The sequence below is a fragment of the Macaca mulatta genome, chromosome 1 (assembly GCF_049350105.2).
Source record: "Macaca mulatta isolate MMU2019108-1 chromosome 1, T2T-MMU8v2.0, whole genome shotgun sequence".
Classification (NCBI taxonomy): domain Eukaryota; kingdom Metazoa; phylum Chordata; class Mammalia; order Primates; family Cercopithecidae; genus Macaca; species Macaca mulatta.
The window spans coordinates 36,861,462-36,889,390 of NC_133406.1; the positions used below are offsets into that span (position 1 = coordinate 36,861,462).

The 27,929-nt window shown below is 38.9% G+C and overlaps 1 protein-coding gene and 2 pseudogenes across 3 annotated transcripts in view; 1 reads left to right on the forward strand and 2 right to left on the reverse strand.

Annotated features, from left to right (window-relative positions):
- The window catches only part of AXDND1 (axonemal dynein light chain domain containing 1), a 201,704-nt gene that overhangs the window by 97,096 nt on the left and 76,679 nt on the right, over positions 1-27,929 (forward strand). For both annotated transcript variants that reach the window (XM_078000904.1, XM_001115400.5), the window contains exons 16-17: positions 146-380; positions 17,288-17,486. In XM_078000904.1, coding sequence (XP_077857030.1) covers positions 146-380; positions 17,288-17,486 — 434 coding nt within the window. The remainder of the gene's footprint in view (positions 1-145; positions 381-17,287; positions 17,487-27,929) is intronic.
- LOC100429734 (myocyte-specific enhancer factor 2A pseudogene) lies at positions 2,673-3,527 on the reverse strand (annotated as a pseudogene).
- LOC144338120 (heterogeneous nuclear ribonucleoprotein A1 pseudogene) lies at positions 7,636-12,511 on the reverse strand (annotated as a pseudogene). Its single transcript, XR_013411950.1, has one exon. The product of XR_013411950.1 is annotated as a heterogeneous nuclear ribonucleoprotein A1 pseudogene (transcript).

Genomic DNA, 27,929 nt, shown 5'->3' on the forward strand with positions numbered 1-27,929 from the left:
TACCATCTCTTTGGAGCATAATAATAATAGGATATGCAACTCCAAAATAATTAGGAGTCACTGGGGAATAAGCATTAGGTAGACCTTGATAAAATCATTAGTGGATAGATAATATGCTACTCTTCCTCTTCCTTTCACTCTTTAGATGCTGAATGAGAAAAAAGAAGAGTTTACTGGGGATGTTCTACTGTCAAAATATGATACTCTCAAGATTATTAAACATTTACAGGAAAACTGGACAGATATTGGGCTTGGGATATTTAATCGCCATAAAAGTTTGGAGGGGGAGTTGCCATCAGAGCGACAGTACATGGAGGAAATTATCAAAAACATACAAAAACTCTACAAAGAATATGAAATAAGAATAAATGGGGACAATGGTAAGAAAATACTCATAATAATTAGATTTCTTGGTATAACATGTTTCCACAATTACTATTTTCAATACAATTAATATTTAAAAGTAATACATGCATATAGTTTTAAAAACAAAGCAAAATAAGCAAAGCATTGAGCACTACTTTGAGATATAATTTATATACTTTACGATTCACCTATTTAAAGTGTATAATTCAATGATTTTTAGTATATTCACAGATGTGTGCATCCATTACCGCTGTCAGTTTTAGATTATTTTCATCAAAATAAGCCTCAAAAGAAACCCCATACTCTTTAGCTCTCACCCTCTTACTCCCAACATCGTCACTTCATTCCTAAGTTTGCTTTCTGTCTCTATAGATTTCCCCGTTCTGGACTTTCATGTGAATGAATTCATGTACTGTGTGATCATTTGACTGGGTTCTCTCACTTGGTATAATGTTTTCAATGTTCGCTCATGTTTTAGCATTTATCAGTACTTCACTCATTTTTATGGCCTAATAATATTTTGTTGTATGTATCTATCACATTTCATCATATCATCTGTTGGCAGGCAGTGAAATTATTGGTCATTTGATAACTGTATCTTTAACTTTTTGAAGACTGCCACACTGTTTTCAAAGAGGCCACATCATTTTGTATTCCTACCAGCAGTGTATGAAGGTTCCACTTTCTCTGCTTGCTTTCTAGAACCTGTCTCACTTTTAAATTCTGGCCATACTAGTGGGTGTAAAATAAAATCTCACCGTGGTTTTGATTTGTGTTTTCCTGATGACTACTGATGTCAAGCATTTTTTAAAGGTTTATTAGCCACTTGTATATCTTCTTTGCAGAAATGTCTGTTCAGGTCCTTTGCCATGTTGTTTTTCTAAGACAAAAATTGAGATTTATGCTATTGATTTATAACATGTATAGAAAGAAAAGCAATTTTCCAAGGTTTCATACTACCAGAGAACAGATACCATTGTTCAACATTGATAAATATTGTGTTATTGTGTGCTATTACCACTTGTGTTAGAATTCTAGACAAATGTCCACCAGCTGACAATGTAACTCTTTGAAAATGTCAAACAGAATGAGACCTATCTGAGATATTAGTCTGTGAAATAACATTCTATATAAGTGGTTCTCAAACTTTAGTGTGATTAGGGATTTGGTGAAGAATGCAGATTCCTGAGCCCTGCCTCCAGTCTTCTTGGTACACTGTATCTACAGAGATACCCATAAACTGGCAATTTTAGCAAGCATCCCACGTGATTCTGATGCCAGTGGTCTACATATCATACTTTTAAAAAAATGTCCTTTATTGGGAGTCCATTAGTAGCTAGGTCTAACATAAATGTAAAACACCCTTTCACATACTCTAATGATTCTTTGCCAATATTTTATTTAGGTTGTCTTTTTATTATTGAGTTATAAGACTGCTTAATATGTTCTGAATACAAGTTGCTTTTCAGATATGTGAATTCTAAACAGTTTATCTTTTTCTGTGGGTTGCCTTTCCATTTTCTTGATAGTGTCCTTTTTTTTTTTTTTTTTTTTTCTTAACAGAGAATAAATAAGTCATGTTTAATGCTTCTAGCCTGGTAAAAGAAAAAATTAAACATAATCTCTCTATATTTTACTTTTTAAAAATTGATTGAAAGTATGTTACATGTTAATGGGGTACATGTGAGTATTTGTTACATTCATAGAATGTGTAATGAGCAAGGTCAGGATATTTGGGTATCTATTATCTTGAGTATTTATCCCTCCTATGTGTTGGGAACATTTTAAGTCCTCTCTTCTAGCTACTTTGAAATATACTCCATCTACAATGTTGCTAACTATAGTCACCCTTCTCCCTTACTGAATACAGGGGTATATTTGTTCTATCTAAGTGTATGTTTTTACCCACTAATCAACCTCTCTTTATCCCGTCTCCCACCCACACACCTTTCCCAGCATCTGTTATCATTCTATTCTCTATCTCCACAAGATCAGTTTTTTTAGGTCCCACATATGAGTGAGGACATGCAGTATCTATCTTTCCATGCCTGGCTTATTTCGCTTCACACATTAACCTCCAGTTCCATCCATGTTCATATTTAGCTTTAATTTTAAATAACCATTAAGTGAATTTCCATAATCTGATTTTTGTGTATTTAAAATAGTCTTGTCTCTTCAAATACTAATTTTGAATGGAAATATTCATTGGGAATAGGTGTAGATTCTACAGTGGCACAGAAAATTCCAAAGGAAGCTACAGACTATGTAAAAAATACGTGTTTTAAACAATGAAGTTGAAGAAAGGTTCAACTTACTAGAGGAGGCATCATGCCCTTGCTTGAAGAGGGGATAACAACTCAAAGGTCTGGTTTTCTACTGTTCATTCCAAGATTACCGCCACCTGGTGGAGGGGGAGACTTTGTAGGCGTGACTTTGCCTAAACTATTTGCACCAGTAGCTCCAATCAAATTTGGAGAAGCTCTTGAGTTTACAAATCCATTCCCCACTGGGCTGCTTCCAGCTCCATTTGGCACTGTGAGGTCTGTAGTACCCAACCTCCCACCTGCATTGCCAGTACCTGGTGGTCTCTGAGGAGCTCCATGGGACACGTGTCTTATAATATGGTTGATGTGGAGAGAGCATGTTTGAATCTGTTAACGTTGAGCTGGCTGCCAAAGATGGGGACACGAGTGAACTCCCTGGGTTAGTGTAGGACAAAGCATTGGGGCTGGTCACTGGAACTGTGACAGACATTGAAAAGTTCTGAGGTGGCAAACCAGGTGCGATGCTATGATTCCACATCATATTATCAAATTCCTCACTAATTTTTTTATATTTTTCTGTATGTGGAGTTAGCACATATGAAGTATCAGGGTCTGAACTGTCGCACCCTCTGTGTTCCTTCTTGTTCAGAGCCTCGACAATATCCGGGTTGGTTCTGCTTTCATAAGGTTAATTCTATTCTGTATACTTGAGAAGAACTTTCTCCGTATCAGTGCTAGCATATTGGAACAGTTTGTTAGAGCTGTTGAAAGTGCACAGTCACAGAGCACACTAAGTTCATAAGCTTTCTTCATTAATCCAAACTTTCTCTTTGTAAAAGTGACCTGTCGGTTCCTTTCATCCATTATGCGTGTGATTTGTATTTTCTTCTGCACCATTTTCAGTCACCTTTCCTTATTTCCTTATATTCCAACTATTTAATACAAAAGTTAATTTTCTTCAGTACCATAATGCATCGTACACAGCTTCTATTATTTCAGCTTCTCCTCCAACGGGTATAGCTGAAATTTTCTACAAGATCGTGTCTCCCGGCGCACACACGCCGCAGCCTGGGCCGGCCGCCAGCGCTCACGCGCTGCCTGGAGCTGCCTCCTTCAGCCTGGGACTCGCCTGGACATCCCGATAGTGTCTTTTTAAGTACAAAAGTTTTTAATTTCAATGAAGTCCATCCAACTTACCGATTTTATTTTCTTTTTTGTTTGTACTTTTGGTGTCATATCTAAGAATCCTTTGCTAAATTTAAAGTCATGAAGGTTTTCGCTTAGTTGTTCTAAGAGTTTTATAGTTTTGCTTTTATATAATGGTATTTGATCCATTTTGAGTTAATTTTTTTTTTTTTTTTTGAGACAGAGTCGTGCTTTGTCATGTAGGGTGGCGTGTAGTGGCATGATTTTGTCTCAATGCAGTCTCAGCCTCCTGGGTTCAAGCGATCCTCCCACCTCAACCTCTGAGTAGAATGTCGACTAATTTTTTTTTACTTTTTGTAGAGACAGGGTCTCACCATGTTGCACAGGCTGGTCTCAAACTTCCGGGTTCAAGCGATCCTCCCACTTCAGCATCCCAAAGTGCTGGGATTAGAGGCATAGGCCACCACACCTGGCCTTGGGTTAATTTTTATATATTGTGTGAGGTAAGGCTCTAATTTCATTCTTTTGCATGTGGATGTTCAGTTGTCCTAGCACCATTTATTGAAAATAACATTCTCCCTCCATTTAATAGTCTTGGCATCCTTGTCAAAAATCTGTTAACCAGAGATCTCTGGGCTTATTTTGTACTCTTAAGCCTATTCCACTAATGTGTATGTTTGTCTTTGTGCCACATTGTCTTGATTACTCTTGCTTTTATAGTAAGTTTCAAAATTGAGAAATGTGAGTCCTTTATTCTTTTTCATGATTGTTTTGGTTATTCTGCATCTCTTGAAATTCTATATGAAGTTTATAATCAGCTTATCAATTTCTATGAAGAAATCAGCTTCTGATGGAGGGATTATGTTGCATCTGTAGATTTGTTTGGGGAGTATTGCCGTCTTAACAATGTTATATCTTCCAATCCATAAATGTGGATTTTTTTCAATTATTTAGATATTTTTCAATTTCTGTTATCAATGTTTTATAGTTTTCTGAGTTTTATATTTCTTTTGTTAAATATTTTTTGAGTATGTTATTCTTCTAGATGATGTTGTGAATGAAATCTCAGTTCCATTTTCAGATTGTTCATTTAAAGTATATAGAAATAGAATTGATTTTGTATATTGATCTTATATCCTGCCATGTTGCTGAACTCATTTATTCTAATAGTTTCTGTTTTTTTAGTGGATGACTTAGGATTTTCTCTTTATGAGATCATGTTACAGTGAAGACAGGGTTTTACTAGTTCCTTGCCAATCTGGATTCTTTTTTTTTTTTTTTTTTTTTGAGACAGAGTCTTGCTCTGTTGCCCAGGCTGGTGTGCAGTGGTGCGATCTTGGCTCACTGCAACCACTGCTGCTGGGGTTTAAGCGATTCTCCTGCCCTAGCCTCCCCAGTAGCTGGGATTACAGATGTCTGCCACACGCCAGGCTAATTTTTGTATTTTTAATAGAGATGTTGACCAGGCTGGTCTCAAACTCCTGACCTTGTGATCCACCCATCTCAGCCTCCCAAAGTACTGGGATTACAGGTGTGAACCACTGTGGCCTGGATTCTTGTATTTAATTTTCTGGCCTAATAGCCCTGGCAAGAACCTCTAGTACAATGTTGAACAGAAATCATGGGAGCAGATATTCTTGTCTTATTCTTGTCCTTAGGGGGAAAGCATGAGTCTTTCCCCATTAAGTGTGGTGTTAACTGTGGGTTTTTCGTAGATGCCTTTTATCAGGTTTAGGAAATTCTGTTCTATTCCTATTTAATTGAATTCTTTTACATGAAAAGGTGTGGGATTTCTAAAAAATGCTTTTTCTGTATTCATTGAGATAATTTCATGGCTTTTGTCTTTTATTGTATCAGTAGGATATATTACATTGATTTTTGGATATTAATCCAATCTTCCTTGCCTAGGATAAATCCTACTTGGGTCTGGGAGTGATGGGTCATGCCTGTAATCTCAGTGCTTTGGGAGGCCAAGGCAGGAGGAATTCGAGAAGCCAGGAATTTGAGACCAGCCTGGGCGACATAGTGAGATCCTGTGTATATAGTTACATAGCTACTGAGAAGGCTGAGGCAGGAGGATGCCTTGAGCCCAGGAGTTTGAGGCTGCAGTGAGGTATGGTCACACCACTTTACTCCAGCCTGGGTGACAGAGCTCTGGAGACACTGTCTCAAAAAAACATAACCTACTTGATCATGGTATATAATTCTTTTTATATGTTTCTAGGTTTGGTTTGCAGGTATTTGGTTGAGGGGTTTGCATCTATAGTTATACAATATATTTATCTGTAGCTTTTCTTTCTTGTGATATCTTTATCTGGTTTTGGTGTCAGTATAATACCTCATGAAACGGGCTGAGAAGATTTTCCTCCTTTTCTGTTATTTTGGAAGAGTTTGTAAAGAACTGGTGCTAATTCTTTTTGAATGCTTGATAATATTTAGTGGTAAAGCCATCTGGGCCTGGGCTTTGCTTCATAGGTAGGTTTTTGATTATTGACTTGATCCGCTCTTTAAAAGGTCTATTTATATTGTCTCTTTTTTTTTTTTTTTTTTTCTTGAGCCAGTTTTGGTTGTCTGTATATTTTTAAAAAATCATCCACTTTATAATCCTTTTTATTTCTCCACAGTTGGTAGTAATGCCCCTTTTAAGTTTCTGATTCTAATAATTTGAGTCTTAATTTTTTCTTGGTCAAACTAGCTAAAGGTTTATCAATTTTGTGGATCTTTTCAAAGAACCAACTTTTGGTTTTCTTGATTCTCTATATTGTTTTTCTATTCTCTATTAATTTTCACTGATATGGTGAAATATGGAATATGGTTTGGCTGTGTCCCCACCCAAATCTCATCTTGAATTTCCACATGTGGGAGGGACCCTGTGGGAGATAATTGAATCATGGGGGCAGGTCTTTCCCATGTTGTTCTCATGATAGTGAATAAGTCTCACCAGATCTGATGGCTTTATAAGGTAGAGTTTCCCAGCACGAGCTCTCTCTTTGCCTGCTGCCATATACTTAAGATGTGACTTGCTCCTCCTTGCCTTCCACCATGATTATGAGGCTTCCCCAGCCACATGGAACTGTAAGTCCAACAAACCCCTTTTCCCATATAAATTACTCAGTCTCCAGTATGTCTTTATCAGCAGCATGAAAATGGACTAATACAGTAAATTGGTACCAGTAGAGAAGAGTGCTGCTGAAAAGATACCTGAAAATGTGGAAGCGACTTTGGAACTGGGTAACAGGCAGAGGTTGAAATGGTTTGGAGGGCTTAGAAGAAGACAGAAACTTGTGGGAAAGTTTGAAACTCCCTAGAGACTTGTTGAATGGCTTCGAACAAGATGCTAATAATGATATGGACAATGAAATCCAGGCTGAGGTGGTCTCAGATGGAGATGAGGAACTTCTTGGGAACTGGAGCAAAGGTGACTCTTGTTATATTTTAGCAAAGGGACTGGCAGCACTTTGCCCCTGTCCTAGAAATTCGTGAAACTTTGAACTTGAGAGAGATGATTTAGGGTATCTGGCAGAAGAAATTTCTAAGCAACAAAGCATTCAAGAGGTGACTTGGGTGCTGTTAAAGGCATTCAGTTTTAAAAGGGAAACAGAGCATAAAAGTTTGGAAAATTTGCAGCCTGACAATGTGATAGAAAAGAAAATCCCATTTTCTGAGAAGAAATTAAAGCCAGCTGCAGAAATTTGCATAAGTAATGAGGAGCCAACTGTTAATCCCCAGACCATGGGGAAAATGTCTTCAGGGCATGTCAGAGGTCTTCATGGCAGCCCTTCCCATCATAAGCCCTGAGGCCTAGGAGGAAAAAATGGTTTAGTGGGCTGGGCCCAGGGTCCCCATGCTGTGTGTAGCCTAGGGACTTGGTGCCCTGTGTCCCAGCTGCTCCAGCTGTGGCTGAAAGGGGCCAACATAGAGCTCAGGCTGTGGCTTCAGAGGGTGCAAGCCTCAAGCCTTGGCAGCTTCCATGTGGTATTGAACCTGTGGGTGTACAGAAGTCAAGAACTGGGGTTTGGGAACCTCCACCCAGATTTCAGAGGAGGTATGGAAATGTCTGGATGCCCAGGCAGAAGTTTGCTGCAGGGGTGGGTCCCTCACGGAAAACCTTGGCTAGGGAAGTGCAGAAGGGAAATGTGGGATCAGAGACCCCACACAGAGTCTCTACTGGGGCACAGCCTAGTGGAGTTGTGAGAAGAGGGCCACTGTCCTCCAGACCTCGGAATGGTAGATCCACCAACAGTTTTCACCGTGCACCTGGAAAAGTCACAGGCACTCATTGCCAGCCCATGAAAGCAGCCAGGAGGGAGTCTGTACCCCACAAAACCACATGGGTGGAGCTGCCCAAGACCGTGGGAGCCCACCTCTTGCATCAGTGTGACCTGGATGTGAGACATGGAGTCAAAGAAGATCATTTTGGACTTTTAAGATTTGACTGCTGTCAAGGCATGCTGGCTCACACCTGTAATCCCAGCACTTTGGGAGCGTGAGGTGGGCAGATCACCTGAGGTCAGGAGTTTGAGACCAGCCTGGCTAACATGGTGAAACTCCATCTCTACTAAAAATACAAAATTATCTGGGCATGGTGGCACGCACCTGTAGTTGCAGCTACTCAGGAGGCTGAGGCAGGAGAATCACTTGAACCCAGGAGGCGGAGGTTGCAGTGAGCCACGATTGTGCCATTGCACTCTAGCGTGGGCAAAAAGAGCAAATCTCTGTCTCAAAAAAAAAAAAAAAAAAAAAAAAAAAAAAAAAGATTTACTGACACTCCTGCTAGATTTTGGACTTGCATGGGGCCTATAGGCCCTTTGTTTTGGCCAATTTCTCCCATTTGGAATGCTTGTATTTACCCAATGCCTGTACCTGCTTTGTATCTAGGAAGTGACTAACTTGCTTTTGATTTTACAGGCTCATAGGCAGAAGGGACTTGTCTTGTTTCAGATGAGACTTTGAATGTGGACTTTTCTTTTTGTCTGGTTTTTTTTTTTTTATTATTATACTTTAAGTTCTAGGGTACATGTGCATAACGTGCAGGTTTGTTACATATGTATACATGTGCCATGTTAGTGTGCTGCACCCATTAACTCGTCATTTACATTAGGCATATCTCCTGATACTATCCCTTCCCCCTCCCGCTACCCCACGACAGGCCCCAGTGTGTGATGTTCCCCGCCCTGTGTCCAAGTGTTCTCATTGTTCAATTCCCATCTATGAGTGAGAACATGCAGTGTTTGGTTTTCTGTCCTTGCAATAGTTTGCTGAGAATGATGGTTTCCAGCTTCATCCATGTCCCTACAAAGGACATGAACTCCTCCTTTTTTATGGTTGCATAGTATTCCATGGTATATATGTGCCACATTTTCTTAATCCAGTCTATCATTGATGGATACTTGGGTTGGTTCCAGGTCTTTGCTATTGTGAATAGTGCCACAATAAACATACATGTGCACGTGTCTTTATAGCAGCATGATTTATAATCCTTTGGGTATATACCTAGTAATGGGATGACTGGGTCAAATGATATTTCTAGTTCTAGATCCTTGAGGAATCGCCACACTGGACTTTTAAGTTAATACTGAAATGAATTAAGACTTTGGGGGGACTGTTGGGAAGGCATGGTTGGTTTTGAAATGTGAGGACATGAGATTTGGGAGGGGCCAGGGACAGAATGATATGGTGTGACTGTGTCCCCCCCTACCCACCCCACCAAATCTCATCTTGAGTTCCCATGTGTTGTGGGAGGTACCAAGTGGGAGGTAATTGAATCATGGGGGCAGGTCTTTCCCATGCTGTTCTCGTGGTAGTGAATAAGTCTCATGAGATCTGATGGTTTTATAATAGGGTGTTTCCCTACACAAGCTTTCTTCTCTTGTCTGCCTTCATGTGAGACATGCCTTTCACCTTCTGCCATGATTGTGAGGCCTCTGCAGCCATGTGGAACTGTAAGTCCATTAAACCTCTTTCTTCTGTGAATTGCCCAGTCCGGGGTATGTCTTTAGCAGCAGCATGAAAATGGACTAATACAGGAGCCTACTACAGGAATAAGTTGAGAAATGATGAGGTCCTATCCTAAGACATGGGAATGGAGAAGAGGAAAGAAAAATAAGAGAGATTTTAAAAATGTAGGCTACACAATTCTGTGTGTGAGAGAGAGTATTGTAGGATGGCTGTGTTCCTGGTTTGCACTGTAAATGGGTCATCCAGTTTATTAAGATTAGAGAATAGAGGAGAAGGAAAAGTATGGGGGGGGCAGATTATGTATTTAGTATTAGACGTACTGACTTTCAAGTAGCTGTGGCACAATTAAGTGGACTTGTTCAACAGGCATATTAGGAATGTGGGAGAAAAATCTTGGATGAAATTTTGGAAGATGCCAGGCGCGGTGGCTCACACCTGTAATCCCAGCACTTTGGGAGGCCGAGGCACGTGGATCACTTGAGGTTAGGAGTTTGAGACCAGCCTGGCCAACGTGGCGAAACCCCATCTCTACTAAAAATAACAAAAATTAGCCAGGCATGGTGGTGCATGCCTGTAATCCCAGCTGTTCAGGAGGCTGGGGCAGGAGAATTGCTTGAACCCTGGAGGTGGAGGTTGCAGTGAGCCGAGATTGCACCATTGCACCCCAGCCTGGGGAAGAGAGCGAGACTCTGTTTAAAAAAAAAAAAGAAAGAAAGAAATTTTGGAAGATATTAGTGTATGTTTTAGTTAAAGCCATGAATTTTGATGAGATCACCTTGTGGGAAAAATATACATTAGGTATAAGTAAGGACTAAGAATGGATCCCCAACATTTTAAAGGGTAACAACAGATAGAACAATAGAGATAGGGGGAAACCCAATGGAATTGAGTCATAAGAAGCCAGCTTTGGCTGCATCCCATGTTTTGTATATTTTTTTATTATTTAGCTTTAGACATAGTTGTTTTGTTTTGTTTTTAAAGACATTTATTCAGTATCACAATTAGACTATTACATTTAGCAATCAACAGCATGGGTGCAAAAAAAAACAAACAAAAAATAAAACCACATTAAAACCCTTTGTTGGAATGCTTTACACTTTCCACAGAACACAAACTCAAATACCCTGTTATACAGTTAGTCACAAATACAGTCCTCAAGTTTTTTGCCCATACTCATCAGTATTTGTCTAAAACATGTCTTCTTTGTAGCACCTAGGCCCTGCCGTCACTGTGCTTAGATGAGTTCACAAATCTGTTGTAACCTGTAGCTTCCCTGTCACTTCTCTGGATCTCCTCTCCTGCTAAGCTTTGTTTCCTAATTAAAATCTTCTGCCACTGCCATAGCTACTGCTGCTACTGGAACTGCCATAGCCACCTTGATTTTGTGGTTTGGCAAAGTATTGGCCTCCACCACCGTAGGGGCCAGAACTTCTGCCTCCGAAGTTTCCTTCCTTCATGGGTCCAAAACTTGAAGACTGATTGTTTTAATTGCCAAAATCATTGTAGCTTCCACCACCTCCAAAATAGCTTCCACTACCACTGCCAAAGCTGCCTCCACCTCTGTTGTTATAACTGTCATAGCTGCCACTCCCACCATAGCCACTGCCCTGGCTTCCATAACCCCGTCCACCACTTCCATAGCCTCTGCCTCCTCCACAGTAACCAGGGCCACCTTCTCCATAACCACCATCATTACCAAACCCATTATAGCCATCCCCACTGCCACCATATCCATCACCACCATGGCTGCTACCAAAGCTACCACGACCACTGAAGTTTCCTCCATGACCAAAGTTGTCATTCCCACCAAAACCACCTCCATGACCACCACCAAAGTTTCCAGAACCACTTCCACCTCTTTGGCTGGATGAAGCCCTAGCCATCTCTTGCTTTGACAGGGCTTTCCTAACTTCACAGTTGTGGCCATTCACAGTATGCTATTTCTGAATGACAGTCTTATCCACAGAGTTACGGTCGTCAAAGGTTACAAAGGCAAAGCCCCTTTTCTTGCCACTGCCTCAGTCAGTCATGATTTCAATCACTTCAATTTTTCCATACTGTTCAGAATAATCTCTTAGGTGATGTTCTTCAGTGTCTTAATGCCACCAACAAATATCTTTTTCACAGTTAAGTGGGCACCTGGTCTTTGAGAATCTACTCTTGAGACAGCTCTCTTTGGTTCCACAACTCTTCCATCCACCTTGTGTGGCCTTGCATTCATGGCTGCATCTGCCTCCTCCACGGCGGCATATGAGACAAACTCAAAGCCCTTGGAGCGCTTGGTGTTTGGATCTCTCATTACCACACAGTCCGTGAGCGTTCCTCATTGCTCAGAATGGCTCTCCAGGCTCTCATCAGTTGTTTCAAAGTTCAGCCCTCCAATGAAGAGCTTCCTCAGCTGTCTGGGCTCTTTAGGAGACTCTGACTTAGACAAGACGGCTGGGAGAAGAGAGACTTTAACGATGCTTCTTTGGCGGTGTCCAGGGGCAGAAAGGCAAGACATAGTTTAAAATTTCCATTATGGTTTGTCTTTTGACTCAGGATTATTTAGAATATTTCAGACACTTCAAAATTTATTTTGTTCTTAGTTTCGCTTCCCCCATACTATGTGTTATTTTGTTTGTGTTTCAGTTCTTTTTACATATTTAAATCTTACAAGACATTATTTTTATTTCATATAGTCAATATTCATTTATATTGATCTACATATTCATATTTTCAATTTGTCTAAGACAGATACGAGTATTCAAATACAATAACCATAAAAAAGCTGTGATTTTTTGCTTGTAAGGAGGGGAGAGCTGTAATACAGTGTACAACCTCTCTGAACAAAGCAAGAGATATTCACACGGAAGCATGGAATTCCGAGACTGAAAAACTTTAAGAAACAAGAGTATTTAGAGATCGTTTTACTTTCAGCCATGGATACCTTGTATTTGGAGTGAGGCTGTTGTTACTTGATGACTTTCAGGCATGTGGTAACTAGAGTAGGATTGTTGCTAATTGGCTGACATTCTGAAGTGAAGAAATGTCATGGGCTGTTTTTCTCTTCTTTTCTTTTCTTTTCCCTCTCCCTTCCTCCCTCCCTCCCTCCCTCCCTCCCTCCCTCCCTCCCTCCCTCCCTTCCTTCCTTCCTTCCTTCCTTCCTTCCTTCCTTCCTTCCTTCCTTCCTTCCTTCTCCTTTCTTTCTTTCTTTTTTTTTTGAGACAGAGTCTCACTCTGTTGCTGAGGCCTGAGTATAGTGGTATGATCATGGCTCACCGCAGCCTCAAACTCCCATGCTCAAGTGATCCTCCCACTTCAGCCTCTCAGGTAGCTGGGACTACAGGCGCATGCTGTGACTCCTGGCTAATTTTTTTGTAGTGATTGGGTTTCGTCATGTTGTCCAGGCTGGTCTCAAACTCTTGGGCTCAAGTCATTCACCTACCTTGGCCTCCCAAAGTGCTGTGATTATAGGCGTGAGCCACTACGCCAGGCTGATTTTCTTTTTTATTCCTAGCTTCATAGCTAAGTTTTATTTAAACTTTAAAGAACATATAATTTTAAGATTCTTAAATAATTCAAAGCCTTAGAACAATATGGAAAATCCTCCAAATTGTTTATGAACTCAGAAAACCATTATATCAAAACACAATAGAGTACAAATAAACCCATCAATTTTCTGTTATTTATGACAATAGGTGCAAACATTCTAAATAAAATAATAATTATTATTATAGCTTAGCAAAGATTAAAAACAAAACATTTTAACCAAGTAGGGTATACTCCAGGAATGCATGAGCGATTCAACATTAGGAAGTTGATCGGCATAATACATTTCATAAAAATATTAAGAGAAAAAACTGTATGAGCATATAAGAGATGCTGCAATTGTTTTGTTAAAATATAGCAGTTATTCCCAAGAAAAACTCTAAATTAAATATCCCTAAAAGAAAACTACATAAATATAATACTATAACAACTTATCAAAAACCAATAGTAATACCATGAATGGAAAAACACTAAAACTTTATAATTAACCTCACAAAATAGATGAGGATGCTTGATAGCAACATTTTTATTTTTTTTTAAGTGGTTCTAGAAAATGAAATAGTAGAATAAAGTAAAATAGCAGATATGAACATTGGAAAAGAAAAGATAAAGTATTTCTTTGTGCTGATGTTATAGTTACATACTTAGAAAATCTGAAACTATAGGAAAAAAAGATTAAAATCAGTAAGACACTTTGGTGAGGAGACTGAATCAGAATTAAACAAATAAAAGTAAATTGTTTTTCTCTACTTAAGCAATAAAGCACCTAAAAATGAGAATGGGAAAAGTCTTTCCAATCCATTAGTTTTTGTCACCTCAAGAATACATTCTTTAAAGGAAGCGCTTACCTATATTGTCCAGGCTGGCTGGCCTTGAACTCCTGGGTTCAAACAGTCCTCCTGCCTCAGCCTCCTGAGTAGCTGGAACTACAGGTGCATGCCACTATGCCTGGCTAGAATATATTTAGTTGTTTAAAAGGCACAGGTTCTATAGGAAGAAAATTATATATGTATTATAATACATTTTCATAATATGATTCTTCTAAAATTAATACATAGGATAAGATAATATTTATATGACAAAATCATGAAAAAGTTTAAAATTGATTTTGTGATTACTTGTTTAGGGCTTGAGTTTATGGCCAAAGAATAACTGGTCTTTTCCTTTTGTGAATTTGTAGAGTAAGGTCCTTTTATCCTCATATTGCTCCCTTCCTACATTTGCATTTGACTATCTGGGATAATTTTCTTTTTCCTTGAAGAAATCTCTTTGGTATTTTCTACAGTGGTGGGTCTGCTGATTATTTTTTGTTTAAAGGCTTGCTTTCTTTTCCTTTCCTTTCCTTTCCTTTCCTTTCCTTTCCTTTCCTTTCCTTTCCTTTCCTTTCCTTTCCTTTCCTTCCTTCCTTCTTTCCTTCTCTCCCTCTCTCTTTCTTTCTTTCTCTCTCCCTTCCTTCCTTCCTCTTTTCTCTCTCCTTCTTCTTTCTTTCTTTCTTTCTTTCTTTCTTTCTTTCTTTCTTTCTTTCTTTCTCTCTCTGCCTGCCTGCCTTCCTTCCTTCCTTCCTCTTTTCTCTCTCCTTCCTTCTCTCTCTCTTTCTTTCTTTATCTTTCTCTCTTTTTCTTTCCCTCCCTCCCTCTCTTTCTTTCTTTCTTTTTCTTTCTTTCTTTCTCTCTCTCTTTCTTTCCTTCCTTCCTTCTTTCTTTTTTCTTTCTTTCTTTTTTCCCTTCTTTCCTTCCTTCCTCTTTTCTCTCTCCTTCCTTCCCTTTCTTTCTTTCTCTCTCTCTCTCCCCTTCCCTCCCTCCCTTCCTTCCTTCCTTCCTTCCTTCCTTCCTTCCTTCCTTCCTTCCTTCCTTCCTTCCTCCCTCCCTCCCTTCCTTCCTTCCTGTTGTCTTTTCTTTTCTTTCTTACTTCTTTTTTTTTTTTTTTTGAGATGGGGTCTCATTATGTTGCCCAGGCTACTCTTGGTCTTGAACTCCTAAGCTCAAGCAATCCTCCCACTTTGGCCTCCCAAAGTGCTGGAATTACAAGCATGAGCCACTACACTGGGCCTTAAAGCTTATTTTCTAAGAATTCTGATTTGCCAGTGATTTTCTTTTAGTGTGTTAGTTTAACCTGCTGTTAAACATTCACTGATTTTAAAATTTTAGTTATTACATTTTTCAGTCCTAGAATTTATTAACTTTTATCTCTGCTGAAATTTTCTATCTTGTCATTTAATAACTTGAAAGTTGTAGTCACAGTTAAAGTCCATGTCTGGTGATCGGATAGTATTTGGTTCTCATATAGTTGTATTTTATTATCTGTATTTTGTCTTGGTTTTGAGTCCATTCTTTTCATATTTCTATTTCTGATTGAATGTTGGACATTGTGTGTGAAGAGTTTTAGGGATGATACTATATTTCATAAGAAGGATTTTACTTTTTCTTCTGGCAGGTCATTCAGTACAGGGACAGATCACCTTAATCCAAGCAGGGACTGAGCTGAAACGAAATCTGGCCTTGGGCTTTCTGAGGGTTGTTCTATTTCTGCTCCACCTTTATTCTTAAGATGTACTGCTTCAGAGAATTAGGGTTCCCAAGAGAATCCTGGTGTTACCAGGACCTCTACTCCTTAGCAAATTCTGGACTTCGGTTTTGTCCACTGTCCCACCCCTGAGTTAGAGTGACTTAATATCCCAAATTTCCATGAAAGATACTGAAGTTCCATCCTCCAAAACCCATGAAATATATTACAAATCCATTAAAGCATTTTTGCTCAGTGCATCATGTGTTTCTTAAGAATCCTTCTCACTAAAGTGTCTCAGGTAACCCTGAGCCATTGACTGGCACAATTGTTCAATATAAAACTATACTATAAAAGCTACATGGGGAAACACAATTACATTTTCTATGGCAGCAATAATATAGTTATTGATAAAATGGCAATACTTATCCATATCAACCCTCTGTATCTGCAGGTTCTGCATCCTCAGATTCAATCAACCATGAATCAAAAATACTTGAAAAAAAATACAAATAAAAACACAATATAGTATAATAACTATCACATAGCATCTGCATTGTGTTAGGTAATATAAGTAATCTAGAGGTGATTTAAAGTATACAAGAGGATGTGCATAGGTTATATGCAAATACCACATCATTTTCTGTAAGGGACTTGAGAATCCATGGATTTTGGTATCCGTGGGGGTCCTGAAACCAATCCCCTGTAGATACTGAGGGATGACTGTAAATAATGGGCAGAGAAAAATAAGGTAGCAAATGGTTTAAAATAGAAGCAATCAAAATTATGAATGGTGGTGAAATTAGCAGATCATTTTGAATACTCCTGAAATATCAAAATTTACTGATGAAGGAAGCCAGTGAAAATATTTTCATCAAGGACAAGAAAAAGTTTCCTTTTAAATCACTTGTCTTTATATAACTTTGAGATGGGAGTGTTTTCATTTCATATTTTGCAAATGAATAAGAAAAAGGGTATTTTGCCATAATCTCCTAGTGAATCAGTCTGCTGGATCCACATTAGGATACACACTCAAGTTTTGTTCAGAGCAAAAACTATAAACTTTATGAAAACCTGATCAATAACCTAAAAAATGACTCAAGAACTATGATAACCTATTTTCATTTGTTATTCACTATCCCATAATCATGAAGAAGCTGATTATTATCATTGTCCTCTTAAAAGAATGACGTAGTGAAGTAAGGTCTTTTACAGAAAACTATAGTTGATAGTTTCTAGGTTTAATGCATTTGATTCTCAGCTGAAAAGACAAGAAATTAAGGATATAAACTGTCATTGAAAAAATAGTTTGTTAGTCATAAAAGCACCAATTATGCAATGCTTATTCATTAAACATTTATTAAGGAACTGCTTTTTATAAGGTTCTCTGCTAATCAAGCTGTAGGATAATAAAAGGTTTTTAAAAGATATGCCCTTGCTCAGTAGGATTTTTAAATTTGGTATTAAAATAGTAGTCTTACAAATATTTCTAAAAATTAATGCTTTTCTTACTTTTCTAGGTTACTCCAAAATTCTTCCAATTTTGATTAGTTCTCTTGACTTCTGTTCTTTCAAGTTGGAAAACCTGGAGTTTCCTGATACACCTCTTGAAGAATGGCAGGAAATAGATGAAAAAATTAATGAAATGAAATTACAGTTGGATTTATTGTTAAACCTTACTGGTATTGTTCCACAGCACATAGACATGGATTCTGTTTCGTAAGTCCCCATAACTTTCTTTTGCTTTGAGAGAATTTTCCTAAAGCTTTATTGCAATATAATTCATATATCATATAATTCCCTTTTTGAAAGTGTACAATTCTGTGGTGTTCGGTATATTTATAGATATAAGTAACCATCACCAGTCCATTTTAGAATATTTCATCACCTCAAAAAGAAGACTTATGCACTTTAGCTATCATTCTGCAATCTTCCATCCTCTCCCACCATCCTACCCCTAGCCCTAAGCAACTACAAATCTACTTTGTCTTTGTTGATTGTATTGTGAACTTTTTTTTGTTTTTGATATGTAGTCTCACTCTTGTTCCCCAGGCTGGAGTGCAATAGCGAGATCTCGGCTCACTGCAACCACTGCCTCCTGGGTTCAAGCGATTCTCTTGCCTCAGCCTCCTGAGTAGCTGGGACTACAGGCACCTGCCACCACGCCTGGCTAATTTTTGTATTTTTAGTAGAGATGGGGTTTCACCAGGCTGATCTCGAACTCCTGACCTCAGGTGATCTGCCCGCCTTCCAAAGTGCTTGGATTACAGGCGTGAGCCACCGCACCCGGCCTGTTGTGGACATTTTATTTGAAAGGAATCATTGTACTATGTGGTCTTTGTGTCTAACTTCTTTCACTTAGCATAATGTTTTCAAGGTTCATCCATGTTGTGGCATATTTTAGTATTTCGTTTTTATGACTGAATCATATTCTGTGTATGGATATACCACATTTTATTTATTCATTTGTCCATTGATAGACATTTGGACTGTTTCCATAGTTTGACCTTAATGAGTAATGTTTCAATACACATTGATGTGCATGCTTTTTGTGGACAGACATTTGTTTTCATTTCTCTTGGGCATATATTACCTAAGGAGTGGAATTGCTGGGTCATATGGCAGTTCTATTTTTAATAATTTGAGGAACTGTCAGACTGTTTTCCAAGGTGTTTTTGGAAAACCTACACAATTTTACGTTCACATCAGCAGTGCATGTGAGTTCTGATTTCTCCACATACTTGCCAATACTTATTATCTGACTTTTGATTCTAGCTATAATAGTGGGACTTAAATGATGTTTTATTGTGATTGTGATTCACATTTCTCTAATGACAAATGATGTCAAATGATGTGAAGAATTGTTTCACATGCATGTTGGCTATTTGTATATTTTCTTTGAGGGAAATTTTTTCTGTGCTGTTGTTGTTGCTTGTGCTGGTTTCATAGCTAAGAATTCTTTGCCAAATCCAAGGTCATGAAAATTTACCCCTATGTTTTCTTCTAAGAGTTTTGTAGCATTTGCTTTGTTACATTAAGGTCTTTGATCCATTTTAGTTAATTTTTGTATGTGGTATGAGGTAAGGGTCCAGTTTCATTCTTTGCATGTGGGTATTTAGTTTTACCAGCACTATTTGTTGAAGACTATTCTTTCTCCATTTCATGGTATTGACATTTTTGAGGAAAATCAGTCATGGATTTATTTCTTTTTTTCTTTTTTTTTTTTTTTTGAGACGGAGTTTCGCTCTGTCGCCCAGGATGGAGTGCAGTGGCGCGATCTCGGCTCACTGCAAGCTCCGCCTCCCGGGTTCACGCCATTCTCCTGCCTCAGCCTCCCGAGTAGCTGGGACTACAGGCGCCCACAACCGCGCCCGGCTAATTTTTTTTGTATTTTTAGTAGAGACGGGGTTTCACCGTGGTCTCGATCTCCTAACCTTGTGATCCGCCCGCCTCGGCCTCCCAAAGTGCTGGGATTACAGGCGTGAGCCACCGCGCCCGGCGGGGGATTTATTTCTGAATGATTAATTCTATCATGTTGATCTATATGTCTACCCTTGTGCCAGTAACACACTATCTTACTTATTCTTGCTTTGTAGAACATTTTGAAAATGGAAAATGTGAGTCTTTCTACTTGACTCTTCTTTTACAGAATTATTTTGGCTTTTCTGGGTACCTTGCAATTCCATATAAATTTTAGAATAAGCTTGTTAATTTTACAAAGCCATTAACTGGGATTCTGAAAAAGAATTTGTTGGAGCTGTACATCAGTATGAGAATATTGCTCTCTTAAACATGTTAAGTCTTCAATGTGAACATGGGATGCTTTTCCAGTTATTTGGATCTTCTTTAATTTCTTTCCATGATATTTTATGGTCTTCTGAGTATAAGCTCTACACTTCTTTTGTTATATTTACTCCTAAGTATTAATGTTATTGCAAATAGGATTTTTAAAACTTTATTTCAGATAATGTTTATTGCATGTGTATAGGAATACAATTGATTTTTTAAATATTGATCTTACATCCCAAAACCTTGATGAATTTATTTATTAGTTGCAATCATTTTTTAAAGGATTTCTTAGTATTTTCTATACAAAAGATCATATCTATAAATAGAAGTAGTTTCTTTTTAATCTAGATGCCTTTGATTTCATTCTCTTGCCTAATTGCTTTGGCTGGAACCTCAATACAATGTTGAATGGAAGATGTTGTTCCTATTCTTAGGGGAAATGCATCCAGTCTTTCACTATTAAGTATAATATAGTTGTGGGTTTTTCCTAGATGCCTTTTATTGGATTTAGGAAGTTTTCTTCTATTCCTAATTTGTTGCATGCTTTTACATAAAAAGTTGTTGGATTTTGACAAATGCTTTTTCTACATCTAGTGAAATGATCATGTGATTATTTTTTTCGTGTTCATATGAGTATTACATTCAGTTTTTTGGATATTAAATTAACTTTGCTTGCATAGGATAAATCCCACTTGGTAACTGTGTAAAATACTTTTGATCAGTTCAGGATTCTGTTTGCTAGTCTTTGCACTGATATTCATAAGAGACATTGGTCTGTTTTCTTTTCATGTGATGTCTTCGCCTGATGTTATATCAGTGTAATACTGCCTTCATGAAATGAGTTAGAAGTATCCCTCCATCTTTATCTTTTGGAAGATTTTGTGAAGAATTTGTGTTGATTCATCTTTGGCTCTTTGGGAGGATTCAGTGGTGCAGCCCTCTGTGGGTAGGTTTTTGAAAATTGATTCAATCGCTTCACTTGTTAAAAGTCTACTTATATTGTCTATTTCTTATTGAATCAGTTTTTTGTGTGTGTTTTTCTAGATATTTGACAATTTCATCTAAGTTATCTAATTTGTTGGCAAAATTGTTCATTGTATAATCATTTTTATTTCTGAAAGAAGATCAGTACTAGCATCCCCTCTCTCATTTCCAATTCTAATAATTTGAGCCTTCTCTATTTCTCCTGGTCAACTTAGCTAAATCTTTGTTAATATTGCTGATCTTTTCAAATAATCATCTTTCATTTCCTTTAGTGTTTTTCTATTCTCTATTGTATTTATTTCCACTGTAGTCATTATTATTTCCTTGCTTTCACTTTCTTTACATTTAGTTTACTCTACCTTTTCCATAGTCTTAAGGTGAGCTGTTAGGTTATCGATTTGAGATTTTTCTTCTTTCTTAACATAGATTTTACAGCTATAAATTTCCCTCTAAGGACTGCTTGATATGTTGTGTCTTCCTGAGTCTTCATTTTCTTTTTTTCTTTTTTGAGACAGAGTCTCACTCTGTCACCCAGGCTGGAGTGCAGTGGCGTAATCTCAGCTCACTGCAACCTCCGCCTCCCAGATTCAAGCAATTCCCCTGCCTCAGCCTCCTGAGTAGCTGGGATTACAGGCATGTGCCTGTAATTTTTTTGTATTTTTAGTAGAGATGAGGTTTCACCATATTGGCCACGCTGGTCTTGAAATCCTGACCTTGTGATCCAACCACCTCAACCTCCCAAAGTGCTGGGATTACAGGTGTGAACCACCACACCTGGCCTGTGTCTTCATTGTCATTAATCTCAAAGTATTTTTATGCTTTCTCTTGTGATTTTTTCATTGACCCATTTGTTATTCAGGAGTATGTTATTTAATGTCCACACATTTGTGAGTTCCCCATTTCTTTCCAGTTATGGATTTCATTCATTTGTGTATTTTCATTCATTTGTGTAATTTCATTCCATTGTGGTATGAGTATATATTTTATATTATTCTAGCATTAAAATTACTGAGGTTTGTTTTATGGTCTAGCATCTTGTCTATCCTGGAGAATTTTCCATGTACACTTGAGAAAAATGTATATTTCATTGTTACTGGAGAAAGTGTTCTAGAGATGTCTGGTCTAGTTGGTTTATAGTATTGTTAAAATCTTCCATTTCCTTATTTATCATCTGTGTGGCAGTTCTAACCATTATTGATAGTGGGATGTTGAAGTCTCCAACTATTATTCTTAAATTGTCTGTTTTTTTCTTTCCTTTCTCTTGGTGTTTGCTTTGTGTCTTTTGGTACTTTGTTATTAGGTGCATACATGTTTATAATTGTTATATCTTCTTGATGGAGTGATCCTTTTATAATTATAAAATATCCTTCCTTATTTTTAGTAACTTTTTAAATTTTAAAATCTATTTTATCTTCTATCAGTACAGCCACAGGCAGCTTTATTGTGGTTACTGTTATGTATCTTTTCCTTTTATACTATTATATACCTTTTGCTTTTAATCTATTTGTATATTTGAATCTCATGTGTGTCTTCTATAGAGAGCATATAGTTGATTCATGTTTTCAGTCCAGTCTGACAATCTCTGCCTTTTAATTGGATTGTTAAATCCATTTACATTTAATGATATTATTGACATGGTTGGATTTATATCTGCCATCTTACTGCTTGTTTTGTTTCATGACGTCTTTGTTTCTCTGTTTTTCTTTTACTGTTTTTTTGTATTGAATGAATACTTTCTAATGTAGAATTCATTTCTTTACTGATTTTTCACTACATTTAAAAAGTTTTTTTAATGGCTTCTCTAGAGTTTACCCTAAACCTCTTAATTTATCAGAATCAGCTTCAGATTTATACTGGCTTAATTCCAGTGACATATAGATATGTTACTTCTATCTAGTTTGATTCCTTTTCCCACCTTTTGTGGTATAATTTTATACACATTACATCTCTTAATATTTGATATGGGTTGGCTCTGTGTCTCCACCCAAATCTCATCTTAAATTGTAATCACCACATGTCAATGGAGGAAGGTGATTAGATCATGGGAGCAGTTACCCCCATGCTGTTCTCTTGAGATCTGATGGTTTTATATGCATCTGGCATTTCCCCTGTCTGCATGCACCTCTGTCTTTCCCGCTGCCCTGTGAAGAAGGCACTTGCTTCTTTTTCCCCTTCTGCCATGATTGTAAGTTTCTTGAGGCCTCCCCAGCCATGTGGAACTGTGAATCAATTAAGCCTTCTTTGTTGATAAGTGACCTAGTCTTGGCCAGGTGTGGTGGCTGACGCCTGTAATCCCAGCACTTTGGGAGGCTGAGGTGAGTGGATCACTTGAGGTCAGGAGTTTGAGACCAGCCTGGCCAACATGGTGAAACCCTATCTCTACTAAAAATACAAAAATTAGCTGGGCATGGTGGCAGGCACCTGTAATCCCAGCTACTTGGGAGGCTGAGGTGGGAGAATCACTTGAACCTGGGAGGCGGTGGTTGCAGTGAGCCAAGATCGCGCCACTGCACTCCAGCCCAGGCGACAGAGTGAGACCCCACCTCAAAAAAAAAAAAAAAAGTTACCTAGTCTTGGGTAGTTTCTTTATAGCAGTGTGAGAATGGAGTAATACAGGAAATTGGTACCGGAAGTGGGGTACTGCTATAAAGTTAGCCTGAATATATGTAAGCCACATTGGAACTGGATAATGGGCAGAAGTTGGAATAGTTTGGAGGGCTCAGAGGAAGACAGAAAGATTTGGGAAAGTTTGGAACTTCCTAGAGACTTGTTGAATGGTTTTGACCAAATGCTGATTGTGATGTGGACAATGAAGTCTGGGCTGAGCTAGTCTCAGATGGAGATGAGAAACTTACTGGGAACTGGAGTAAAAGTTACTCTTGCTATGCCTTAGTAAAGAGGTTGGTGGTATTTTGCCCCTGCCCTAGAAATCTGAGGAACTTTGAACTTGAGAGAGATGATTTAGGGTATCTGGTGGAAGAAATTTCTAAGTGGCAAAGCATTCAAGAGGAAGCAGAGCATAAAAGTTTGGAAAATTTGCAGTCTGACCATGAGGTAGAAAAGAAAAACCCATTTCTGGGGAGGAATTAAAGACAGCTGCAGAAATTTGCATAAGTAATGAGCAACTGAATGTTCGTAGCCAAGTCAATGGGGAAAATGTCTCCAGGGCATCAGAGATCCTCAGAGCAACCCCTGTTATCACAGGCCTGGAGGCCTAGAAGGTAAAAATGGTTTCATGGGTCAGGCCCAGGGACCCCGCTGCTCTGTGAAGCCTCTGGACATGGCACCCTGTGTCCTAGCCACTTCAGCTCCAGTCGTGGCTAAAAGGGGCCAAGGTACAGCTTGGGCCATTGCTTCAGAGGGTGATCTTGTGCCTGTGGGTGCACAGAAGTCAAGAATTGAGGTTTGGGAATCTCTACCTAGATTTCAGAGGATGTATGGAAATGCTTGGATGTCCAGGCAGAAGTCTGCTGCAGAGGTGTAGCCCTCATGGAGAACCTCTGCTAGGGCAGTACAAAAGGGAAATTTAGAGTTGGAGGCCCCACACAGAGTCCCCACTGGGGCCTAGTGGAGCTGTGAGAAGGGGGCCACTGTCCTCCAGACCCCAGAATGGTAGATGCATCAACACTTTGCACTGTGCACTTGGAAAAGCCACAGACACTCAACACCAGCCCATGAAAGCAGCCAGGTGAGGGGCTGCACCCTGCAAAGCCACAGGAGTGGAGCTGCCCAAGCCTGTGGGAGCTCACCTCTTGCATTAGCATGACTTAGATGTGAGACATGGAATCAAAGAGATTATTTAGAAGCTTTAAGATTTAATGACTGGCCTGCTAGATTTCAGACTCGCATGGGGCCTGTAGCCCCTTTGTTTTGGTCAGTTTCTCCCATTTGAAATGACAGCATTTATCCAGTGCCTCTACCCCGATTGTATCTTGGAAGGAACTAACTGTTTTTTTATTTTACAGGCTCATAGGCAGAAGGGACTTGCCTTGCTCAGATGAGATATTGCACTGTGGACTTTTGAGTAAATCCTGAAATGAGTTTAGACTTTGGGGGACTGTTGCAAAGGCATAATTGGTTTTGAAATGTGAAATTATATGAGATTTGGAAAGGGCCAGGACAGAATGATATGTTTTGGCTCTGTTTCCCTACCCAAATGTCATCTTGAATTGTAATCCTCATGTGTTGAGGGTGGGACCTGTAATTCTCACATGTCAAGGAAAGGAGATGATTGGATCATGGTGGCTGTTTTCCCCCTGCTGTTCTCATGAGAGTGAGTTTTTATGCGATATGATGGTCTTATAAGCATTTGGCATTTCCCCTACTTGCACTTCTCTTTTTCCTGCTGCCTTGTGAAGAGGTACTTGTTTTTCCTTCCCCTTCTGCCATGATTATAAGCTTCCTGAGGCTTCTCCAGCCATGTAGAACTGTGTGTCGATTAAACCTCTTTTGTTTAAAAATTACCCAGTCTAGGGTATTTCTTTATAGCATTGTAGAATTGGACTAATATAATATTACAAGCCAAAAATACATTGTTATAATTATAAATTTACCATCTGTCATCATTTCTATCACCTGTTAGAGTTTGCTCCCATCCACCTCTTCTGTGCCATTTTGACATATATATTACAAATATATTACATTTTTATGTTATAGGTCCAACAATATATCATATATTATTTTATACAAGTTCTTCTTTAATCAGTTAAGAAATAGAAAATATGCTTTCATATTGTCTTTTAAAATTGCATAATTTTCTTTACACTGCCTTGTTTTTTGTGTAGATTCTAATTACCATCTGTGGTCATTGCTTTCAGCCTGAAAAATTTCCTCTAGGATTTATTGTAAGGAAAATCTACTAGCAATGAATTCTTCAGTTTTTAAAAAATTTGGGGCAGTCTTTATTCCACCTTCATTTTTGGAACATGTGTTTGTTGGATATAGGATTCTTGGTTGACATTTTTCTTCTTTAGGCAATATGAATATGTTATCCTGCTACTTTTTGGCCTCTATTGTGTATACTGAGAAGTCAGCTGTTAATCTTATTGGAACTCCCTTGTAAGTGATGTGTTGTTTTTCTCTTACTGCTCTCAAGATTTTCTCCTTATTTTGACTTCTAGCACCTTAACTCTCATATATAAGTTTGTAGACCTCTTTGTGTTTATCTTACATGGAGATTGTTAAGCTTCTTGAATGTGTTATTGTTTTTCAATAAATTTGGAGAGTTTCAGCTACTGTTTCTTTCAATATTTTTATGTATTTTCTTTTCTCTACTTCCAGTACTCCCTTTATGTGTAAGGGTGTCCCATATTTCTTCAGTACTGTTTTCATGTCTCTTCATTCTTTTTCTCTTTATTCTTTGGCTTGAATAACTTCCACATATTTATCTTCAAGTTCAATTCTTCTCTCTTCTGCCAGTTCAAATTTACTGTTGAGCCCTAGTAGTGACTTTAAAACATTTTTCAGTTATTGTTCTTTTTCACTTTAAAATTTTCATTTATTTCTTTTTTCCAATTTATATTTTTAATTTCTATTCTCTTATTTGCTACAACATTGTTATAATACCTTCCTTTGCTTATCTAATCATGGATTTCTTTAGTTCTGTGAACATGAACTAACGTGTGTTAGTTCATTTTCACACTGCTGATAAAGACATACCCAAGACTGGGCAATTTACAAAAGTAAGAATTTTAATGATCTCACAGTTCCACATGTCTGGGGAGGCCTCACAGGAAATCATGGTAGAAGGTGAGAGGCACATCTCACATGGAAGCAGACAAGAGAAGAGAATGAGAGCCAAGTGAAAGGGATTTCCCCTTATAAAACCATCAGATCTCATGAGACTTATTCACTACCATGAGAACAGTGTGGGGGAAACTACTCCCACGATTCAATTATCTGCCACTGGGTTCCTCCCAAAACATGAAGGAATTACAGGAGCTACAATTTAAGATAAGATTTGGATGGGGACACAGCCAAACCATATAATTCTGCCCCTGGCCTCTCCCAAATCTCATGTCCTCACATTTCAAAACCAATCATGCCTTCCAAACAGTCCCCATAAGTCTTAACTCATTTCAGCATTAACTCAAAAGTCCACAGTCCAAAGTCTCAGCCAAGACAAGGCAAGTCTCTTCCACCTATAAGCCTGTAAAATCAAAAGCAAGTTATTTACTTCCTAGATACAAAAGCGGGTACAGATATTTGGTACATACAGGCATTCCAAATGGGAGAAATTGGCCAAAACAAAGGGGCTACAGGCTCCATGCAAATTAAAAATCTAGCAGGGCAGACAAATCTTAAAGCTCCATAATGATCTCCTTTGATACCATGTCTCACATCTGGGTCACGCTGATGCAAGAGGTGGGTTCTTATGGTCTTGGATAGTTCTGCCTCATTGGCTTTGTGGGGCACAGACTCCCTCCTGGCTGCTTTCATGGGCTGGGGTTGAGTGCCTATGGCTTTTCCAGGCACATGGTGCATGCTGTTGGTGGATATACCATTCTGGGATCTGGAGGACAGTGGCCATTTTCTCACAGCTCCACTAGGCAGCACACCAGTGGGGACTCTGTGGGGGGGTACCCACCTCACATTTTCCTTCTGCACTGCCCTAGCAGAGGTCTCCATTAGCACCCCACCCCTGCAGCAAACTTCTGCCTGGACATCCAGTTGTTTCCATACATCCTTGAAATCTAGGATAAGGTTCCCAAACCTTGATTCTTGGCTTCTGTGCACCTGCAGGTTCAATACAATGTGGATGCTGCCATGGCTTGGGGCTTCACCTTCTGAAGCCATGGCCCCAGCTGTACCTTGGCCCCTTTTAGTCATGGCTGGAGCAGCTGGGATGCAGGGCACCAAGTCCCTAGATTGCACACAGCAGAGCAGTCTGTGTGCTCTTCACGGGCCTGGCCCATGAAGCCATTTTTTCCTCCTAGGCCTTCAGGCCTGTGATGGGAGGGGCTGACCCAAAGGTCTCTGACATGACCTGGGGACATTTTCCCCATTGTCTTGGGGATTAACATTCGGCTGCTCATTACTTATGCAGATTTCTGCAGCTGGCTTGAATTTCTCCTAGAAAATGGAATATTTTTCTCTCTTGCATTGTCAGGCTGCAAATTTTCTGAACTTTTATGCTCTGTTTCCCTTTTAAAACTGAATACCTGGCTGGGTGTGGTGGCTCATGCCTGTAATCCCAGCACACTGGGAGGCCAAGGCAGGTGGATCACCTGAGGTCAGGAACTTGAGACCAGCCTGGCCAACATGGTGAAACTCAATCTCTACTAAAAATGCAAAATTATCTGGGTATAGTGGCACATGCTTGTAGTCCCAGCTACTCAGGAGCCTGAGACAGGAGAATCACTTGAACCTGGGAGGTGGAGGCTGCAGTCA